This window comes from Panulirus ornatus, chromosome 51 (assembly GCF_036320965.1).
Source record: "Panulirus ornatus isolate Po-2019 chromosome 51, ASM3632096v1, whole genome shotgun sequence".
Taxonomy (NCBI): Eukaryota; Metazoa; Arthropoda; class Malacostraca; order Decapoda; family Palinuridae; genus Panulirus; species Panulirus ornatus.
In genome coordinates, this window is record NC_092274.1 from 5,789,410 (window position 1) to 5,812,361 (window position 22,952).

Below are 22,952 nucleotides of genomic sequence, written 5' to 3' on the forward strand. Positions count from 1 at the left end.
TAAACAACCATGGAGACATCACACACCCCTGCCGCAAACCTACATTCACTGAGAACCAATCACTTTCCTCTCTTCCTACACGTACACATGCCTTACATCCTCGATAAAAACTTTTCACTGCTTCTAACAACTTGCCTCCCACACCATATATTCTTAATACCTTCCACAGAGCATCTCTATCAACTCTATCATATGCCTTCTCCAGATCCATAAATGCTACATACAAATCCATTTGCTTTTCTAAGTATTTCTCACATACATTCTTCAAAGCAAACACCTGATCCACACATCCTCTACCACTTCTGAAACCACACTGCTCTTCCCCAATCTGATGCTCTGTACCTGCCTTCACCCTCTCAATCAATACCCTCCCATATAATTTACCAGGAATACTCAACAAACTTATACCTCTGTAATTTGAGCACTCACTCTTATCCCCTTTGCCTTTGTACAATGGCACTATGCACGCATTCCGCCAATCCTCAGGCACCTCACCATGAGTCATACATACATTAAATAACCTTACCAACCAGTCAACAATACAGTCACCCCCTTTTTTAATAAATTCCACTGCAATACCATCCAAACCTGCTGCCTTGCCGGCTTTCATCTTCCGCAAAGCTTTTACTACCTCTTCTCTGTTTACCAAATCATTTTCCCTAACCCTCTCACTTTGCACACCACCTCGACCCAAACACCCTATATCTGCCACTCTGTCATTCAGTATATACTTAAATAAAACATAGGGATATCACAGGTAGTGCCTTGTTCAGGCCCTGGACAAAGAGACATAGAGGGGAGTGACTGAGGACGTGAATATCTGGCACTATGCAGCTGAAGATATTGTTGTTATGATAGCAATTTAGCTCACAAGAGATAAAACCGTCAATCGCCAAAATGTTTGAGAAGGGTTATGCATTTCTCACCCTGATCTGCAGACATCATACAAGCATGGGGAACATGTTGAAGTTGTTGTCATGAATTCTGGTTTGTGAAAATATTGGTCCTGAAGTACACAAAAGTATGAGGAAAAAACATTTCTCATCTGACAAATCAACTTCTGTGCACAGTGAACAATAAAGCGTGAAAGCACATGTTCACTTTAGCTAACTGGACTCAATATGTGTTAAATACTTTTAATCTACTTGAGGTGAACACAAATAAAGTGAATTCACATATCTAACTAAAAGAAAAAACAAAGTGTTAAGGACCATAAATTAGAGGTTGACTCTGCCAGAAAAGTCGGATTCATTGAAAACTAGCAATTTACTAAATGATGTCAGTTGTGTGCTAGAAAAATTATACACCAGAATTGTAAGGTAAAATGTTTTGGCTCTACTGAAATCTGATGAGACACAGGTTCCTCCCTTTTAAATAGTCCATGACATTACAGACTAATGTAGATTAGCTATATAAAGTTATTGTAACTTTTTCAGTTTAATATGTTTTGGATTTTTAAAAGTTCACATGTCTGGAAAGAAAGACAAGGACAAAAAAAATCTATTAATGGCTTTCCAAACATCTGTAACTCCTTTTTTGTTTACAAGCCAAAATAATATGATGGCTGGTTAGTTATGGGCTGGGATATAAGCTACCCATAGGGTTTTGATATGACTGACAAAAACAGGTAATTTTTCCCTTTGATACTTAGGATTATGATTTGCTCATCCATGAAAGATGAACTGTTTTCACAAGTGAATACTATATTTAGATTGAGAAAGTATGGTTTTCAGAGAAGTATAACCAGAGGAATGGTAGAAATGAACTGTACAAGTTACTGTCATCATATCACAACACCAGTTAACAATGAGTCCATGTATTTATATCTGTAACATATGTCATCATCAAAAAACTAAGAAAGTTTATATTTGGCTCTTCAGGTACACTGGTGCTCATCAATGGTCAGGTGGACCACAAGAGTGAGAAGAATACTTCATCTAATTCTCGCCACATTTATACTTTCCATGTTATTGAGCGTCACAACACAACTTGGGATCCACGCAACTGGCTTCAGCCCACAAAGGATATGCCTTTCACAGGACTTTATGAGAATGAGCCTTAAATTTCTATTTCTCATCAGTCAGATGAGTGTGCTCTCATGCTACCATTTTGGCCTCATAAATGAGGAGGTTCCCTAACTTTTTCTTTCTTACTTGTTTGCCATATCTCATGTAAGCGAGGGTGTGCCAAAAACAAACAAAAAGGCCTCATTTGCTAACCTCCACTCTGTAGTTTGTCATGTGCAGTGCTTCAGAACCACAACCTCTCGATCCACAACCAGACCCCACTGACCTTTCCATGGTGGTTTCTCCATATGCTTAACATGCCCTGGTTCATTCCTTATACAGCCTGTTGACCTTTGTAAACCACTTCACTTCAGTTCACCATCTCTTTAAACATCTTTCACCCTCTTGCATGTTCAAGTCCTGAGGACTATCAATAAATAAAGTAAATATGGGGCCAAGATGTGGATAGGGAGCTGTGGTTAAGGTGCATTGCACATGACAGTCAGAGACTGAGTGTGAACGAATGTGGCCTTTATTGTTGATTTTCCTGGCACTATTTCGTTGATGCAGGGGGCGGTGATGCTATTTCCTGTGGGTTGGGGTGGCACTGGGAATGGATGAAGGCCTGTGAGTAGGAATATGTACATGTGTACATATGTATATTGCTGTGTATGTATATATGTTGATATGTATGTGTATGGGTGTATATGTATATCTGTATGTTTATGAGTGGATGGGTCTTTCTGTGTCTGTTTCCTGGCCTTGTGTTACCAATCTAGAAGGATCCAACTTTTCTTTTTTCACCTAATGCTGTCCCCATAACACAAACAGATTCCAAGAATACCTGTTTGCTGGAAGATGCACTCCACTGCTTGCTATAAGTCTAATAACACTCACATAATCATGCCAAGGACATTACATTACTTACTTGTGGGAAACTAGAAACAGGAGTACTTGTTTAGTGAATGCTACACAGTGTATGCTTAATGGTGGCCACTTTTGCCTGAATCCAACTGGAAGAAAATTCCAATTTATTTAAGATCTTTCCTCCAAAGCTTCAATAACAGGCCAGTAAGATTTAATCTGGCAGCATTTTCTAACCATATTAACAATCATCTCACAGCTGGTGCTGTAGCCACTTTCTGAAAATATTGTAGTAACATGTAAGGTAGAATAAAAAGAAGTCTGATTATAATATTATATTAAAAAGAAAACTCCTTACTCAAGAGATGCCTCATGATCTAAACAAAAAAATACCACTTGCAATACATAAAAGTTCAGTATTTATGGTCTGAGGGAGATATAAAAGGAAACTGCAATAAAATAGTTAGATTTCCTGTAATACATAAATTTCTTTTTAAACTAACCATTCAAATAGTTATATATCAAAATTGAATATGGCTGTAAAATGGTGACTGTCACTGTCATATTGAAAAATGTTTGTAATACTGATTAAAATACATAGGTTTACACATGATCATTAATTGTTGTTGAATTAGTACAGTATGAGTGAAAGACAGACTCTTAACTTGCAGTGTTGATTTTCAGAGTCCATTCCTTATCATGTTTGCTTTACTCAGCTTCTAATAACATTACAATGAAGCAGATGATACATAATTTCTTTCATATATTTGCCAGTTTGAATCTGAATCATCATATGTATTTACATATTTTATTATACATAATTGCCATTACCCACATTAGTAAGGTAGCACTAGGAAACAGACGAAGAAAGGCCCATCTGTTCATATACACATACACGCCCATACACATACATATCAACATATAGACACATATGTACATACATGCCCATACACATACATATCAACACTTTCCTATGAGTCCACGGGGAAAAGAAACACGAAAAGTTCCCAAGTGCACTTTCGTGTAATAATCGCATCATCAGGGGAGACACAAGAGAGAAATATAACAGTCAGTTGATATACATCGAAGAGACGAAGCTAGGACGCCATTTGGCAAACATGTGATTGTCCAAATGGCGTCCTAGTTTCGTCTCTTCGATGTATATCAACCGACTGTTATATTTCTCTCTTGTGTCTCCCCTGATGATGTGATTATTACACGAAAATGCACTTGGGAACTTTTTGTGTTTCATTTTCCCTGTGGACTCATAGGAATATCTTGATCACGCGCAAAATTGTGATCCTTTCCAATGTCAACACATATATATACACAGCGTGTTTATGTATATGAGTGGATGGGTCTTTCTTTGTCTCTTTCCTGGTGCCACCTTGCTGATGCGGGAAATGGCGATCAAGTATAAGAAATGTACACACATATATATATATATATATATTTTTTTTTCATACATATTTGCCATTTTCCGCATCAGTGAGGTAGCGTTAAGAACAGAGGACTGAGCCTAAGAGGGAAAATCCTCACATGGCCCCCTTCTCTGTTCTTTCTTTTGGAAAAGTAAAAACTGGAGGGGAGGATTTCCAGCCATACACATCACTCTTATGACAGTACAACAGAAATTGTTACATTTGAGGTCGGTACTAATATTAATTTTCTTGTCCATGAGCAGCTTTTCCTGAAAATCCCCTAAAATTCAGTCTTAGGCATTTGTGCCTTAATATTGGGAACAGTTTCGTTGGAACTTTAAGATATGTCTGGTTTTCAACAATGATTATATAAGAAGTTAATACAAAATATATCAGTAAAATATAAATATTTGAAAACCTTTAACACATACCAATTGCTATCTGATTCAAACTATATTTCACTTGTGTACTACAAATCACCAACAATGAAGGAAATAAGAATCCATTAAGTGCAGCAAAGTGAGACTATACATGCCAATGGTTTTTGACATCTGTTTTGTGGTGAGGTATTCATTATGAGGCATAATTTCACTAAGTAAAATTTCCACAGTCTGCCAATACCAGTGTTTGCAAGATCCAGGACAATTTTCACTGATGTAGGATATAACTATTCAGTACTCAAGATTTATCACTTTCATGATTTTGGTGTTACAGAAACATGCTGACAAGTACGATTACAACTGCTTCTACGAATTGAATCTTTTAGGAAACATTATTATTGATGGGTGGTGGTTGTGAATCATTCTTCCACTCTGGTCACTGGAATACCAGGCCACCCTTCCAACCAGGAAGGATGTCACTGCGAAAAATGCTGGAAATCCTATACACTATGATGGCTGCCACCCTAAGCCACCAGATAGAGAAGACACAGTATGATTTCTAACATCCAAAGTTGCTAGATGGATATGACACAGTATGATTGCTCGCAACATAAGTCATTAAATGGACACAACACATATGACTGTTTTCACCCTATGTCATGAGATGGATACTACACAGGAGGAAAGAACATGTGAGCTTTTGCATATAATCTTCTACATCCAGTCTTTTGAGATACAGTAATTTTCCTCCACACGAGAGCCAGCAAATAACTAATTACCATTAAGTTATATGTAGCACCCTCACTATTTGTATACTCTAATACCCTGTAGCCTGATATACATTTGATTGTTCGTTAGTTGTAACCTGATACACATTTGATTGTTCATAACTACTAACTACTGAAGTATACACTCCATTTCTTGCAAATATATCTGTTTCTTCACATATCATAAAAATGATAAATGTTTTATACCTCAACTCTTTATTATTTACTTCTCCAAACTACTTATACGTTTCCTAACAGTTTATATACCAAATGATACAACTTTGCATGACTTACAAGGGATTCACAAACAAGGAATCAAAAGAAATATAATGGCTGGGTTGGTGACTGCAAACAGTTGGTTGTGACATTCAAGAAACAGTATATGCAAGAAACATGAGAGAGGCAGATGAAGGTCGATACCAAGGGTGAATCAGGAAGACACAATGAGGAAGTTACCAAGTACGATCTCCAATTGGTAGTCTTCTCCATTAAATGACATTAAGCAAAGTCCTGTGATGCTTCCAAAATTTCACCAGTGTAGGTCCCTGAAGAGGAAAATACAAGAGATCAATTGTTTACATAATTCAGAAGCTAGTTCTTTAAATTTCAAAGAGAAAGGATATGTAATCACAAAAATAGAGAAAAATAAACAAAAATTAAATGAAAGATAATTCTAGGGAACAATTTGCATACTAACATTATTGTAAGAGACTTGGACTATGTCAAAAGTAATTAAATTGCACATTAAACAAGCTTAACTTTCATCAAAGTGAGGTCAGTATCACTAAATAGTGAAGTCAGTATCACTATATACCATTTTACAGTACAGGTGAATAATAATGTGTCACTCCTCTATTTCATGCCTGGTCTGTTATTTTCTGCACTTACAACGAGAATGTACCATACTTTGCACCTGCCTCATCCTCAGCTCATTCCGAGACCAAGCAGCACTTCCATCTCCTTTCTTTAAAAATTCAACTGTAAACCCATCCACTCCTCCTGCTTTGCCACCCACCCTTCTTCATCTTTGCCACTTATCTTTTCACCAAACCACTTGCCATGACTATCTCTCTTCACATACTTCCATGTCCCAAACAACCACTGATCATCTAAAACATTCAACAGTCCTTCAAAATATTTACTCCATCTCCTTTTCACACTCTTCTTTGTCTATTAACACTTTTCCATCTACTCCCTTTACTGCTTTCATTTGTTCTCTTGTTCTTACATTAGTCATGCCCTTACAAATAATTTTGCCTTAGCCCTTACAAATAATTTTCCCTTAAGTCTGATGATACTCTCAACCCAATTCTCATGTGCCCTCTTTTTTTCAGCCCCTCTTATGACCTTGGCTTCATCTGCAACCATGTTTAGGCATGAATCCAGTCCACAAGGGTACCCACAGATTTCTCATAACCTTCTAGAGCACTGGTCTATAGTATCATTATAGGACTAATCTATTCTCTCGAAGAGCTTGATTAGCTCCATGTGGTTGCCATGATTGTACCTCCTCTTTGGGTCCTGTGCTCCTAGTTATCCCCTTTTTGTTTCCTCCACCACATATTCAAAATCAAGAACTACATGATCACTCTCTCTCTAATTAAAGCAACTTACTACACATGTTCGATTTCCATGCTGCACTGTGTAATGACAAGGTGAAGGAGAGATGGTGTATCACCACCCCTACTTCTTGTATGTTTTGTGACGTACTTGTACATGAAGCTCTCCGGTTCATTGACAAGGAATTTCCATCTCCATGGGAATCAAAGGTCTCCTGTCTATATCCCTGTAACTGAAATTCCCCATTATCTATCATTTCCAATCTCCAAAAAGGGAGTGTCTCTTCTCACCCTTCACTATCCTCATTTTTCCTTCACTAATCTCAATGCGCAACTGCTCTGGATTACTGAAGCTCCTTGGGGTTTGTACACTAAGAGTAATACAACAGACTTCCTTCTCACAATAATCTCACCCATTATGTATCGTCTAAGGGTACCATGTATTGATATTGCCTGAAACAGAACATATTACCTTATTAAGATGGCTAATCCCCCTATCATGTACTCAATTTGAAAGATTTTAGTTAGTTTGTGAGTTTCCTTTTAACCATTCCCACAATTTTGAGGTTGCAATCGCTCACACAATCCTTCAATTCCATTTATTTTTCCTCTTAAATTCTCGGCTGTCTGCATCTGTCTACATTTGTGTTTGTGTGTCTGTCTGCTTGCTTGTACAGATTAAGAGGCATGAAAAAATTCATTTAAGGTACAGAGACATATGCCAATAAAAGTAAAACAATACAATAAATTATCAACCATAGCAGGGCTCATACAAACAATGTATTTGACATATAACTGTGTATGTGTATTGTGTGTGAGTCTGCTTGCTTATGCAGATTAGAAGATAGAAAAAAATAAGGCAAGGGATTGAAGCTAATGAAAGTACAACACTATGTACAATCTACCAAATACAGTATGTCTGATACAAAGAATGTGTATGGTGTACAATTGACAATAATGTACATGTATAAATACTCACCGTTTTCTTCAATTTTGTTGGGATCAATAACAATACAGTTTTTAATGGTACATTTCCGCTCCACGTTAGTGGCTATGAGACTGTTTTCTATGACACACCTGAAAAGAAAATTTATTTTGTTGTATGAAATTAACCAACAGTGGTGATTGTGCTTAACAGAGTACAAAATCACCTACTGCTTGCATCATGGATCCTAATTATCCCAACCAATGACCATTCTTAGAAACTCATGCAGTTGGCTTGAGGTAAAAACTGATAGACACACATAAGGAAGTGGGGCTAGCAAAAGATCACAGGCACAGGAAAAGACTTAGATAATGCATTTCATCATAATGTAAAATTCACTACATAGAATGCAGTTTCTGACACCCTAACTTTGACCCTCTCATCAGTAAGTTAATTACTACACTCGGGACCCAAAATAAAGATAATTATGTAGGAGTATATGCACATGGACAATTTACAGAAAAATTTTATCAAACAAACTGCAGTGTATAAAAAAGTACCATGCAGTCTGATGCAAACCAAAGACTTACCCTGCTGCAATTGTGATATGATCCCCCAAAACACAGTTCAGTAAACGGACGAAGGAGTTGATGCGACAGTGGTTTCCTACCACAGTGCTTGTTATGTTGGTCTTCTCGCATATGACTGATCCTGAGCCAATCAAACTGTCCTCACTTACCTGTTGAAATATATTTAACTGAGCTGAGTAGAAAGATAAAGCGAGTTAGTGCTGTGATCAGAAGACATAAAAAATATTTAAAATAATACTGTACTGAAATGTGTGAGTGGCAGTATAGGCCTTAGGTGTGTTTTCATGTCTCAAACACCCAAGATACTCCACATGGTGTGTGTAACACGTTCAGTATTTGTAAGAGTTCAGTATTTATACAGACAAAGATGGGTATGTCTAAAGGTATAACATTTCCAACAGTGGTGATGAGATGTGTCTTGGGTCTCAAACACAAAATAAAGGAAGAGGGTGGATGTACAGGAAATGAAATGCTTGAGGATAATATGCAGTGTAAAGCTGGTTGACTGTGTAAGGAATGACTGTGTTAGGGAGATGTATAGTAGAAGGTGCAGTTTAACTGAAAGAGCCAACCAGGGATTGCTGAAATGGCTCAGGCATATGGAGAGGATGATCAAAGGAAAATTGACTGAAAAGGATCTACAGACTGGAAGTTAAAGGAGCAGGGGAGGAGGAGAAGATGGACTATGAGATGAAAGGACAGAATGAAGGAAGCTTTGGGGCACTGAGGCCTGAATGTTCATGAGTAAGAAAGGCCTGCACTGGACAAAATGAATAAGAGCAATGTGTGATATGGGGGCAATGGTCTGTCTATAGGCTGAACTGTGGCATATGAGATGGTTATGATAAACCATGAAAAGGCCACAAGGCTTACTGTTAGACAGCAGGCTCTGGCTTAAGTAAAAAACCAACATGACAGCTTGAGACTGGATATAATGCACATAAGACTATTGTTCATCTACTCTAGATGCTACTTTGTTATGGTGTGAAAGGGAATTACACAATAAAAAGAAATGATAGTAAGTTTCAAACTAATAAAAGAAAAGAATACTTCAGTTAGATTAGCAGTGAAACAAATTTCTTACAGCCAATCATGATGTTTGATATCGACCTGGTAACCCTGAGGTTAATGGGTAGAAAGTTTCAGTGCAGAGAGCCCTAATATATGATGGATTCTGCGAATGAGAAACTTTCATGATTGGTACTCCAGCAGCTCTCATAACATAACTGTGGTTTATTTCCTTTTTTCAACCATCCCTCCAATATTAAAACTTTAGCCCATTAATATGCTGTATAAATGGACTCAGATGTTATAAATGCAGTGAACTTAAACCAAGTATCCTATTTGTATTCATGGAAGCGGAAGTGAATCATAGGGTGGGGGAGGGGACGAAAATCCTGGGAGCCTTGAAGAATGTGTGGAAGTCGAGAACATTATCTCGGAAAGCAAAAATGGGTATGTTTGAAGGAATAGTGGTTCCAACAATGTTGTATGGTTGCGAGGCGTGGGCTATGGATAGAGTTGTGCACAGGAGGGTGGATGTGCTGGAAATGAGATGTTTGAGGACAATGTGTGGTGTGAAGTGGTTTGATCGAGTAAGTAATGTAAGGGTAAGAGAGATGTGTGGAAATAAAAAGAGCGTGGTTGAGAGAGCAGAAGAGGGTGTTTTGAAATGGTTTGGGCACATGGAGAGAATGAGTGAGGAAAGATTGACCAAGAGAATGTATGTGTCGGAGGTGGAGGGAACGAGGAGAAGTGGGAGACCAAATTGGAGGTGGAAAGATGGAGTGAAAAAGATTTTGAGTGATCGGGGCCTGAACATGCAGGAGGGTGAAAAGCGGGCAAGTAATAGAGTGAATTGGATCGATGTGGTATACCGGGGTTGACGTGCTGTCAGTGGATTGAATCAGGGCATGTGAAGCGTCTGGGGTAAACCGTGGAAAGCTGTGTGGGGCTTGGATGTGGAAAGGGAGCTGTGGTTTCGGGCATTATTGCATGACAGCTAGAGACTGAGTGTGAACGAATGAGGCCTTTGTTGTCTTTTCCTAGCGCTACCCCGCACACATGAGGGGGGAGGGGGATGGTATTCCATGTGTGGTGAGGTGGCGATGGGAATGAATAAAGGCAGACAGTGTGAATTGTGTGCATGGGTATATATGTATGTGTCTGTGTGTGTATATATATGTGTACATTGAGAGGTATAGGTATGCACATTTGCGTGTGTGGACGTGTGTGTGTATATACATGTGTATGGGGGTGGGTTGGGCCATTTCTTTCGTCTGTTTCCTTGCGCTACCTCGCAAATGCGGGAGACAGCAACAAAGCAAAATAAATAAATATAAATTTTTCATTATTAATTTCATTAATAACAAAACATCCCCATTTTCTAATTCATTTGTTTCGGTTTATTTATATCACACAGTAAACATGCTGCTGATCTTACCTGAGCCTTCTCCGGGATGTTTGCTGAAGGATGCTTAGTACTCCATGATGAGTTGGGGTAAACTTGTTCAAACAATGAATGCATCTGAAATTTAAGTAAAAAAGTTCAAGATAATTCAAGAAAAAAATCCATATTACATGAAGAAGAAATCTTAAAGAGCAGGGCTTCCCAAGCTTTTTAATCCACAATCTCAAAATCCATGCTTCATACTCTACAAGCAAATTTCACCTCTAGTTATGCAAGCCATCTTGGAGAAAATTTCATATAACTGACAGCAGAAACAGAAGAGTAAAGGTAAGCTCAGGTCAGAGTGTAGAAGTAGAAGGAATGTGTTACAAACCTATATGAGAGAAACACAGGCAAAGGGGAACAACGGCGCAAGAATCGAGATATTAGAAAAATTTCAAAAACAGCTGTCTATTCTTTTAAGTTTTATGTATCATTAGAGTAAATCATATGGTGAACCTGATTTGATGTTTTGGAGCCAACTGACCCTTCTATTGAGTTCCCAGTAGGAGTTGAGGGTATTGGCACGAACACATACACCAGGGTGATGGTAGACACAACAAACTCGAGCATCCAGCTGGCAAGAATTGTGATGACGTGACAATACAACACTGCTGTTGAACTTAGTCACTAAATCATCATATTCTTCCTTTTCTAAAACATCATGGATATCTGAAATGAGAAAAAAGTTATTTACTTATTTATTCATTTTGCTTTGTCGCTGTCTCCCGCTTTTGCGAGATAGCGCAAGGAAACAGATGAAAGAAATGGCCCAACCCACCCCCATACACATGTATATACATACACGTCTACACAGGCAAATATACATACCTATACATCTCAATGTACACATATATATACGCACACAGACACATACATATATACCCATGCACACAATTCACACTGCCTTTATTCATTCCCATCGCCACCTCGCCACACATGGAATACCATCCCCCCCCCCTTCCTGTGTGTGAGGTAGCGCTAGGAAAAGACAACAAAGGCTCCAGTCGTTCACACTCAGTCTCTAGCTGTCATGCAATAATGCCCGAAACCACAGCTCCCTTTCCACATCCAAGCCCCACACAGCTTTCCACGGTTTACCCCAGACGCTTCACATGCCCTGATTCAATCCACTGACAGCACGTCAACCCCGGTATACCACATCGATCCAATTCACTCTATTACTTGCCCGCTTTTCACCCTCCTGCATGTTCAGGCCCCGATCACTCAAAATCTTTTTCACTCCATCTTTCCACCTCCAATTTGGTCTCCCACTTCTCCTCGTTCCCTAAACCTCCGACACATACATCCTCTTGGTCAATCTTTCCTCACTCATTCTCTCCATGTGCCCAAACCATTTCAAAACACCCTCTTCTGCTCTCTCAACCACGCTCTTTTTATTTCCACACATCTCTCTTACCCTTACATTACTTACTCGATCAAACCACTTCACACCACACATTGTCCTCAAACATCTCATTTCCAGCACATCCACCCTCCTGCGCACAACTCTATCCATAGCCCACGCCTCGCAACCATACAACATTGTTGGAACCACTATTCCTTCAAACATACCCATTTTTGCTTTCCGAGATAATGTTCTCGACTTCCACACATTCTTCAAGGCTCCCAGGATTTTCGCCCCCTCCTCCACCCTATGATTCACTTCCGCTTCCATGGTTCCATCCGCTGCCAGATCCACTCCCAGATATCTAAAACACTTTACTTCCTCCAGTTTTTCTCCATTCAAACTTACCTCCCAATTGACTTGACCCTCAACCCTACTGTACCTAATAACCTTGCTCTTATTCACATTTACTCTTAACTTTCTTCTTTCACACACTTTACCAAACTCAGTCACCAGCTTCTGCAGTTTCTCACATGAATCAGCCACCAGCGCTGTATCATCAGCGAACAACAACTGACTCACTTCCCAAGCTCTCTCATCCCCAACAGACTTCATACTTGCCCCTCTTTCCAAAACTCTTGCATTCACCTCCCTAACAACCCCATCCATAAACAAATTAAACAACCATGGAGACATCACACACCCCTGCCGCAAACCTACATTCACTGAGAACCAATCACTTTCCTCTCTTCTTACACGTACACATGCCTTACATCCTCGATAAAAACTTTTCACTGCTTCAAACAACTTGCCTCCCACACCATATATTCTTAATACCTTCCACAGAGCATCTCTATCAACTCTATCATATGCCTTCTCCAGCTCCATAAATGCTACATACATATCCATTTGCTTTTCTAAGTATTTCTCACATACATTCGTCAAAGCAAACACCTGATCCACACATCCTCTACCACTTCTGAAACCACACTGCTCTTCCCCAATCTGATGCTCTGTACATGCCTTCACCCTCTCAATCAATACCCTCCCATTTCATTTACCAGGAATACTCAACAAACTTATACTTCTGTAATTTGAGCACTCACTCTTATCCCCTTTGCATTTGTACAATGGCACTATGCACGCATTCCGCCAATCCTCAGGCATGTCACCATGAGTCATACATACATTAAATAACCTTACCAACCAGTCAACAATACAGTCACCCCCTTTTTTAATAAATTCCACTGCAATACCATCCAAACCTGCTGCCTTGCCGGCTTTCATCTTCCGCAAAGCTTTTACTACCTCTTCTCTGTTTACCAAATCATTTTCCCTAACCATCTCACTTTGCACACCACCTCGACCAAGACACCCTATATCTGCCACTCTATCATCAAACACATTCAACAAACCTTCAAAATACTCACTCCATCTCCTTCTCGCATCACCACTACTTGTTATCACCTCCCCATTAGCGCCCTTCACTGAAGTTCCCATTTGCTCCCTTGTCTTACGCACTTTATTTACCTCCTTCCAGAACATCTTTTTATTCTCCCTAAAATCTAATGATACTCTCTCACCCCAACTCTCATTTGCCCTCTTTTTCACCTCTTGCACCTTTCTCTTGACCTCCTGTCTCTTTCTTTTATACATCTCCCACTCAATTGCATTTTTTCCCTGCAAAAATCATCCAAATGCCTCTCTCTTCTCTTTCACTAATAATCTTACTTCTTCAGCCCACCACTCACTACCCTTTCTAATCAACCCACCTCCCACGCTTCTCATGCCACAAGCATCTTTTGCGCAATCCATCACTGATTCCCTAAATACATCCCATTCCTCCCCCACTCCCCTTACTTCCATTGTTCTCACCTTTTTCCATTCTGTACTCAGTCTCTCCTGGTACTTCCTCACACAAATAATTTTACTTTGGCCATTTTCAGCATACCTTTTACCCCAGTAAAACTGAGCAGCTTGGAAAGAAATCTTTGACAGCAAACTTTATTAACAATAATCTACAACACTTAAATATACATATATGAATTTATCCAATACATTCTTTTCCATATATAATGTTGAGTTGCTAAATGAAGTCTTCCATTAGCATTCCATAATTCCATATATTATATTGCACAGATCATTCATCATCTTTCACTTCATTCAAATACCATCAGCTCATACCACAAACCTCCTACTTGCTTTGCCTATGGTAGACAGCAGTTGGTGGGTAGCCACTGACCATGGAGATATATCACTGGTACTACCCAGAAGGGTATCGGGAGGGTTAGTGATGGCTACATAATAAGCCAGTACTTAAGAGGTTGTCATGTTGTACTCCTCTGACCCAGGTAACCGTCTTTTCTTTTTGCCTCACCCACAAGTTGACTGATGGCATTCTTGTCACACATAACACTTGACAACACAATTCAAACAACTCATTATTTTTAACTAGATTTTCCAGCAGTGAGTGCTATGTGCCAGCCCTGCTTTTTGGCAAAATGGTAGGAGAAATAGTTAAGAGGTAGTAGGTGGGAACACTGGACAGGAGCATTTGTTAAAAGTAGTAGATAAGAACATTTAAGTGTGAGCATTAAGTAAAAGTAGTAGGTTGGAACATTTGGCATGATTATTAGGTAGTAGTTGGTAGGTACATTAGGTAGGAGCCTCTTGAAACACTGCACTAGAGTTGCCCAATGCCTGTGGCCTGTCAAGGGTAAAGCACTAAAAGCTAAGAAGCAGCAGTGGAGTTCACCATTTATGTGGACTTTTGCCATGGCCACCCCCTTGAGAGAGTTCCCAAAGGAAACAGGCATCAGAGATATATATAGATAGACAGATAAACCTACATACTTTTTACACATCCTATATTAATCTTTCACATTCTCTAGTAATTGTTTATGAGCTCTCCATACCCAACAGCAACCACAAACATCCCCCAGCTTTCTGTTTTGTTACTTTTGCAATTTCCAGCCTCTCCTCACCTAAATTCCAGTCCATCAAACACCCAGCTTTCAAACTATCACAAGCAACTTCCTCCCTACCACTTCCCTAACTTCCAACATGTCCATTATCCAACATCTTCCTCTGACATTCACCAGCTTTCAGTCATTTACTTACTGTCATTGCTCACTCATCAAACTTCATGACTGTCATTATTTCAGCTTTATCATGCACCCACTTTTCTGCTTGTTACTAACCCAAGTTCTTCTTAGTCACTCTCCCAACTTTCTTTGTCACTCTCCAATCTTTGTATAAGTCACTCACCCTAATTTCTTCCTGTCCTGTCACTCATCTAATTTTCACTTATCACTTACCCAACTTTCTGTCACTTACTCACCTAACTTCCTCTCATTGCGGTCTTTGGAGGGCTTCTTCGTAAACTGGCGAGAGATAATGTGAGGAAGGATCTCTGCTTTGAGTGAGCCCATATCTTCACATGGGGATCTGTTACCAGAATAAGAATAGCACCATATCTGAATGTCAGAAAATTATTTTGAGAGACAGAGCTGACATATATTAATAAAAAATACCAAACAGTGGAAACAGATTTGCCAAGTTAGAGTTTCTCTGACCACTGGCTTAGTCATTTATGTACATCATTTACTATGTTCCAATCCCATGGGTTGATAAGGTGCATACAGCTTCTCAGTTCTTTAATAGACGTCTTCAATATGAGTTAAAACCCCAGAAATGGTTCCATTTCATCCAATCCCAAATCCCTACTCTAGCACATCACATGAAATATCTCAAACAATTTTCTCACTTCATCTATCCATCTCTTTTGGGGCCTAACTTTCCTTTAATACCTTCATCTGTACTACTAGCAATTCCTAGACCAACTTATCATCTACAATACAATCTACATTACCACACCACCCTGAAAGACATTGTTCACAAGCTTTCCAAAAGTCAGAGATGTAGTGATCTGTTTACTCCAGTTTTCCCCTTGATAGAATAAAAACATTATTAATGAAACTACACCATTGTTAAAGCAACTAAGCACTTATCTGTCATATTTAAACTTCTTGGCTATACATAAACAAAGGAAAAGCAAATGTTTAACCGATCAAAATTGGAAAGCCTTAGCTTTAGATGTACAATTACCACCAAACACAGCTTTCATACATGAATCAGGAAATGTGGATGATACAAAATTTCACATTACTTTCAAACTGCCAGTGATGATACAGTTTTCTTCCAATGAAAATAATTTTAGGTCTACTTTATAATCAGCAGTGTAATGTTTGGGCAAAACCTGAGAAATTAATGAAACCAGCCAACCTGTCAGGCTCAAGCTGAGAAAGAGGGCAACTTACTCTTTACTGAGAATGTAGTCAAGTAGCCATCTTTTCATAATGTAGAGGTGAGCATCAACCAGTGATGATGACACATCATGGGACTTGGCACTCTTCAAAACGCGGTTTTGCAAAGTGACAAATTCATCATAGTCACCACCTGCTACAGCATACATCAGTCGCCCAGTTCCACTCTCAGTACATATAACATCACTATCTGCCAAAGGAAGAATGACATTAAAAAAACGTTCATGGTAAATGGTAAGAATCATATAGACTAATGACAATGGAAAAAAAAAGGGACCAGCATAGCAAGCTAGCTGTCTTGTTTTGGAATAATAAATAATCTGACTCTGTACCCTTCTGGAGAATGTATAAAGAGTGAGAGAGAACAGTTCTACCAGTAAGTCAAAAATCGCCAAAATGGAAGGGAACAAAGGACACATCAGAGGTACCTTTTTAAACTAAGAAGAAGCAGCCTGATGTTCCTATCAGGGTTCAGACTTGGAGCTTCCATTATTCCTGATGTATGTGAATGACTGGCCAGAGGGATTCATATCATACTTCTGAATAAATCTCGTGATAAATTTTTGAGAGAGAAATAGAGTATTCATTGTTATCATACCTTACAATGAGGTTTCTACAATCTCAAGCATTGATCTAACACTCTGTTAATGGAATTCAGTACCAAATGCAAAGTGATAAAGTTAGAACACAGTAAAAGAAGGTCCAGTGGTGAACACTAAAAACTGTATCTGGTATAAGGTAGTTACACTACAGGGAGAGAACAGCTGCCACAGATTTCCCTACAGTAGAAGAAAGACAAAAGGAGACACACTATGACGATACTGAGTGGTTCTTTGAAACAGGAAAGAACTGACCGTCTAGAGAACAAAATCAAATTTGAACGAGAAGAGTCAGAGAAAAATTAAGGTCATGACTTTAAAAGAGTAGTGGACAAAGACAAGAGACTACATCAAGAAACAGTAAAAGTTCAAGAAACTATATGACTGAAAAGAGAGGTTAAGGGTTGGGGGTTCCAAAGCATACATCCTTTCCTGTACCCTTAAAGGGGACACAGAAATAAGCCCATGCACATGCATTCATACACATGTAAAAATTTTTAAAGGATGTCCAATTCGTCTATAGTAACTTCCTACATGTATCCAAAGAGAAGACATGGGAAGACTAAGATCTACATGTCAGTAGTGGAGAGAGTAGGTAGGTAAGGAAGACTTAGGAGATGAAAGGATGTAGTAAGGAAGGATCTGGGGTATCAGGGCCTAAATATTCAGGAAGGCAAAAGATGTGTACCAGAAAGAATGAAACAAACTGATGTGTCTCATGGAGGGGCAACATACTGACAATGGACTGAAACAGGGCACACAAAACTTTTGTGCGGTATAACGGTAGGTACTGGTTTCAATACATCACACATGGATGGGTGTAAATCAGGCCACTGTTTGTCATTCCTAACACTGCCTCCTACCTTGATAGGGTGCGAGAGGCAGTAATGTATCAAATATAAATACTCTTCCTCTATGGCTATTTGGGTCAGCTCAGTCTCAAAACATATTGTAACTGAGTAGAGGGCTCTTAATGCACCATAGCATGTACCACTACATCTCATGGATTGTGAGTACAAGTACAATGAGTCTCCTGTTACACACTTCCCCAAATTATTTGCATCTTTGGAACTCAACATGAAAGAAAGCAACAAATCATCAACCAAAGGAGTGTAAATCATCACCTAAAATGCATAGGCCATCACTAGCATATCACAGACCATTAATCACACATTAAAATTATGCAGGAACTTTGCATTCCATCCTACTTTGAATAAGAGGGTATGATGAATATATAAAGGAAGATATTAAAGCTTTCAAGATATGAAACACAAAAGTTTTTCATAGATTCCCTATGTAGTAATCCAAGCATATATAATGAGGAAAGTCTGTGCAAAATCACACAAAGAACTCTACTTATCTAATTTTCCAACAAGGTATCTCTTAGGGCATGAGTTCCTACTATAACCCACCAAAGTTGGCAAAACTTACTAATTGTAGGTTTAGTCTTGGGGCCAGGAGGTGTGGCTTTCGAGAACTCTGGTTGGTGATTGGCTGTGAGCATAGTAAGAGCAGCACCATTAGACCGATGCTGGTCCATGATTAACTGAAGCTTAGCATCTGTCACTAGATCACTTGATACTATCAAAATATCGTCAACACTTCGCTGCAAAAAAGGACACAAAAGTAATTGGATATTCCTTTATCTAAATACATTTCAGAGAAGAAAAATAAATCATCAGTGTGAGGGATTACAGGAGTCCCTGACATGAACATCCAACCTAAGAACACCCATAATTACAAACGAGTTCAAAAAACAATATTTAATTCCTCATCTGAAATACAATCAATTACTCATACTTACCAACCACAGAACTACTTCAATTACGCATCTTTTTTTGATAAAGTGATGTTTGATATATTGTTATATCAACTATACTTTCTTCAGAATACAATATCTAATTAATACTTACAGTCAGATGTAAGTATTTACTATAATGTTAGGCATTTCTAAATATTTTCTGATGTATGAACAATTTAACTAATGAACAGGGTTAGGAACGTAACCTGTTCATAAGTTGGGGACTACTGTAGTTACTCAAAAAAAGTTACATTCCAACAACTTCCAGTCTATAGCATAAAGGGTCACAATTCTACACTTATGAGAATATTGCCTAAAAGCACTAACCAATCCTTAATCTAATGAAGAACCCTTGAGAAACACTGCAGTATCACCAGTATAATACAGTCAGTTACAGAATCTGAAGTGTTCTTGCACTACTCTAATCCATATTTATCTGTTCACCATAAGTTTTTTCCCTCTGTACAGCATAGGAAATACAGTGTAATATCCTCTACTCACCATATTAATATTCAGCTTTAAATCTACTAAAAACTGAATAAGTGTAAACCTTGATCTTGGAGACAATGTATCGGAGTGAGTCTGCTGTACCAGGGTCATGGGAGGTGTTGACAGGGGCTATGTCCAGGTTTAGCTTGAGGCCATATTGTTCCACTAACTTGCTCATCTTCTGTTCTTCACCTATGCTAACCACAACTGTTACCTCTGCAAGGATATAAATAGCAAGATGATCACACTTATCTTTCCATTCATTTCTCATCTAACTCCCTATGTGTGTCTACATGACTTGAAGGAAGTCATACATATAGCTGAGGTTATGTCAGCCAGTCATTCTTGCAAATATACAATGTTCTTAAAATATGTGGTTGCTAAGTTCAAAAGAATGTACATTATTCACCTTATTCAGACAATATATTAACAATACATCCTAATAACCAACTTGTGTATGCCTACCACTCTTAAACAGGCTATCAAAGTTTCAAATCACAATGAACAACATTCAGGTTGTCATGTAGAAACTCACAAACATACTCACACTAAGCAACTTGCACTCTATATATGGTTAGAATGCAGAACAAATGCAGACACTGTACATATTCATACATATAAAACACCAGGAATGGATGAAGGCAAGCAAGTATGAATATGTAAATTTATATATGTATATGTATATGTTCATATGTGTATGTATGTATACGTGTGTTTATGGGTGTTGTCAAACTTTTTATTTCCAACACATCCATATATATATATATATATATATATATATATATATATATATATATATATATATATATATATATATGTATATATATATATATATATATATATATATATATATATATATATATATATATATATATGGGAGCGGGGGGCTGGAAATCCTCCCCTCTCATTTTTTTTTAAATTTTCCAAAAGAAGGAACAGAGAAGGGGGCCATATGAGGATATTCCCTCAAAGGACCAGTCCTCTGTTCTTAACGCTACCTCGCTAATGCGGGAAATGGCGAATAGTATGAAAAAAAAAAAAATATATATATATATATATATATATATATATATATATATATATATATATATATATATATATATTGTTAAGCAACACTGGATAATGCAATCTTAAGGTTAAGGGATGTTGGTAAGGCCATGTTTAAGATAGACCTACAAATTTTAAAACCATACCTGAGAAACCAGCCTCCTGCAGTAACTGAAGTGGGTAGCAGATCATAGGAAGTGTACCCACTGGTAGAAGGCATTTTGGGGTGTGATTAGTCAATGTTGTCATCCGCATCCCGGGACCTGCTGCCAACACAATTGCTTGGGCTTCTAAACGCATCTTGTTAGGGCAAGTCATCTGCAAGATTTAAAAACTACCTAAAATTTATTCTTCTATTTTATATGCCTAATTAAAAAACGAACGGCATCCTCCTATAAAGAAATACATGTAATATCATGGAGATATACTGGCTTCACAAACCTGATAAGATCCCACCACAAAGCATTTGAACATATGGGCAAACCAAAGAATAAAGAGCAGGGCAATTTAGTATCCAGCTGCATCATAGGCATGAATGGTCATGTGATATAATGAGACGGTGTTTGTAGCACTGTACTGATGAGTGATGTACAGTGTAGAAGCAGGAGTATGTGACGAGTCTGTCTACGGAGCGTTGGAATTTAGTTAAATCTGAATTGGCAGATCGACTGTTTAAAGCTTCTCGGGTTATTTCAGTATGAACGTGTTTTGTAAGTGTAATATTTATCGGGGATGGTGGAACCTGTGAGTAGAGATTACTGAAGTGAGCGGCGAAGGTCAGGTATCTATTTCTAAATGAGGGTTGGTGGTTAGTTACTGAGTACTGTGGGTGGACCCGGTCTAGTGCTGTTACATAGAGTGTGGTGCTGAGCATGTTAAGGTGGCTCTGTATTGGGGAGGATCTTGGTTTTACATTAAAAGATGACATTCTAGTCACAGAACCATTTGCTTCATAGGAGTGTAACGAAGCCTTGTACTGCAGGAGGAGCCCTTGTAAAAGATCTTTTCAAAGAAGGAACCTGGGGTAAGCAGCAATCATATATATATATATATATATATATATATATATATATATATATATTCACACCAGAGCTTTCACGACTGAAGCAACAGCTGGTTAGCGTGATGCAACCTCAACACACTAAAGCAATGACGTTACGTTAAACCATTAACATCTCGCCATACACGACCAAATATCATAATAAAAGTGCAGATGGAAGGCTCGAGTGATCATAAATAGATGAAAAAACATTTGGTTTCATGTCACAAGCTCCCTTACCGAGCAGCCACAACCACAACAATAACATTGACGTTTCTGGCGGATGTGAACCAGGTGATGCTGGCTCTGTTCTTCTCCCAGGACAAACGCCATACCCGGCCATTTTAATTCAAATATATCTATTATAACTTATTAGATCTATGTAATATCATAACACGAATTAAAATTAATGTGGCTGAGGTTTATTCTGGAGTTTTTGTGCCTCTGTTTTATCCCATTCTGAAGGAAATAGACAATATGTGTTTACTGGATGTTAACAAAAGATAGCTCATGGAGTAATTACAAGGCATTATGTATATATATATATATATATATATATATATATATATATATATATATATATATATATATATATAGTAACATAGAACTTGAGATAGGCTTTATGTGCATCTGTGATGAGTGCAAGCTTGGCCACTACATAGCGCTACGATCAGTGGCAGGGTAAATTATATCATCTGTCTGTTTTGAATTTTGACCTGACATGTGAAAGGAGATTTGCCGGTACTCGTGGCTCCAATGTGGTACACATTTGCCCGTATATAAAAAGCGAGACTAGTATAGGTCTATGTTTATTCTCGCTTCTAAAGTTTAATCTTACTTTAGAATAATTCAACAGTCAGTGAGTATTTAGTTTATCCTAGTGTTTCTTTGAGTGGATTAATGTGATAATAATTTCATTTGGTAATATATGAAAGGTGTCTAACACTATAAATTTTTCTTTGTCATATTTTTACAGCTTTGTCTCAGAAATCTTGTGATAATAACCTTTTAACTCGCTCCTATTCTCTTGATAAAATTTTGAGCTATCACTCTTTAAATCTCATAATTTTATATGTTTTTCGTTTATGTAATCTAAGTCGATTCAGTCTTTCTACCTTACTATGACATGTTTCTAAAATCCTGCACTATTTCCGGAGTTACCCTCCAGACTTCTTCTAAAGCGTCCATATTTTTCCCTAATTAAGTTCATGCCTGTCCTCCATATATACAGCATTGCCATGAGTACTTTTCATTTTCAATATGTTTTCCATTAGGAATTGACTGAAATATAAGGGTGTGCAAAAATCACCCCTTCTCTTTTACCCCTTATTACTTACTCGATG

The 22,952-nt window shown here is 38.2% G+C and overlaps 2 protein-coding genes across 3 annotated transcripts in view; one reads left to right on the top strand and one right to left on the bottom strand.

Moving 5' to 3' along the window:
• The window catches only part of LOC139764889 (phytanoyl-CoA dioxygenase domain-containing protein 1-like), a 40,379-nt gene extending 36,951 nt beyond the window's left edge, over positions 1-3,428 (top strand). For both annotated transcript variants that reach the window (XM_071691945.1, XM_071691946.1), the window contains exon 8: positions 1,881-3,428. In XM_071691945.1, the coding sequence (XP_071548046.1) occupies positions 1,881-2,062 (182 nt within the window). In that variant the 3' untranslated portion in view covers positions 2,063-3,428. The remainder of the gene's footprint in view (positions 1-1,880) is intronic.
• Positions 3,193-21,941, bottom strand: eIF2Bgamma (eukaryotic translation initiation factor 2B subunit gamma). Its single transcript, XM_071691927.1, has 11 exons — positions 21,850-21,941; positions 20,717-20,888; positions 19,585-19,739; positions 18,665-18,839; positions 16,629-16,824; positions 15,650-15,756; positions 11,449-11,633; positions 10,956-11,039; positions 8,513-8,661; positions 7,977-8,074; positions 3,193-5,983 (listed from the first exon to the last, which is right to left on the bottom strand). Exons 2-11 carry the CDS (start codon positions 20,886-20,888, stop codon positions 5,937-5,939), a joined length of 1,368 nt encoding a protein of 455 aa, XP_071548028.1. The 5' UTR covers positions 21,850-21,941; the 3' UTR covers positions 3,193-5,936.
• Positions 21,942-22,952: the final 1,011 nt, after the last annotated feature.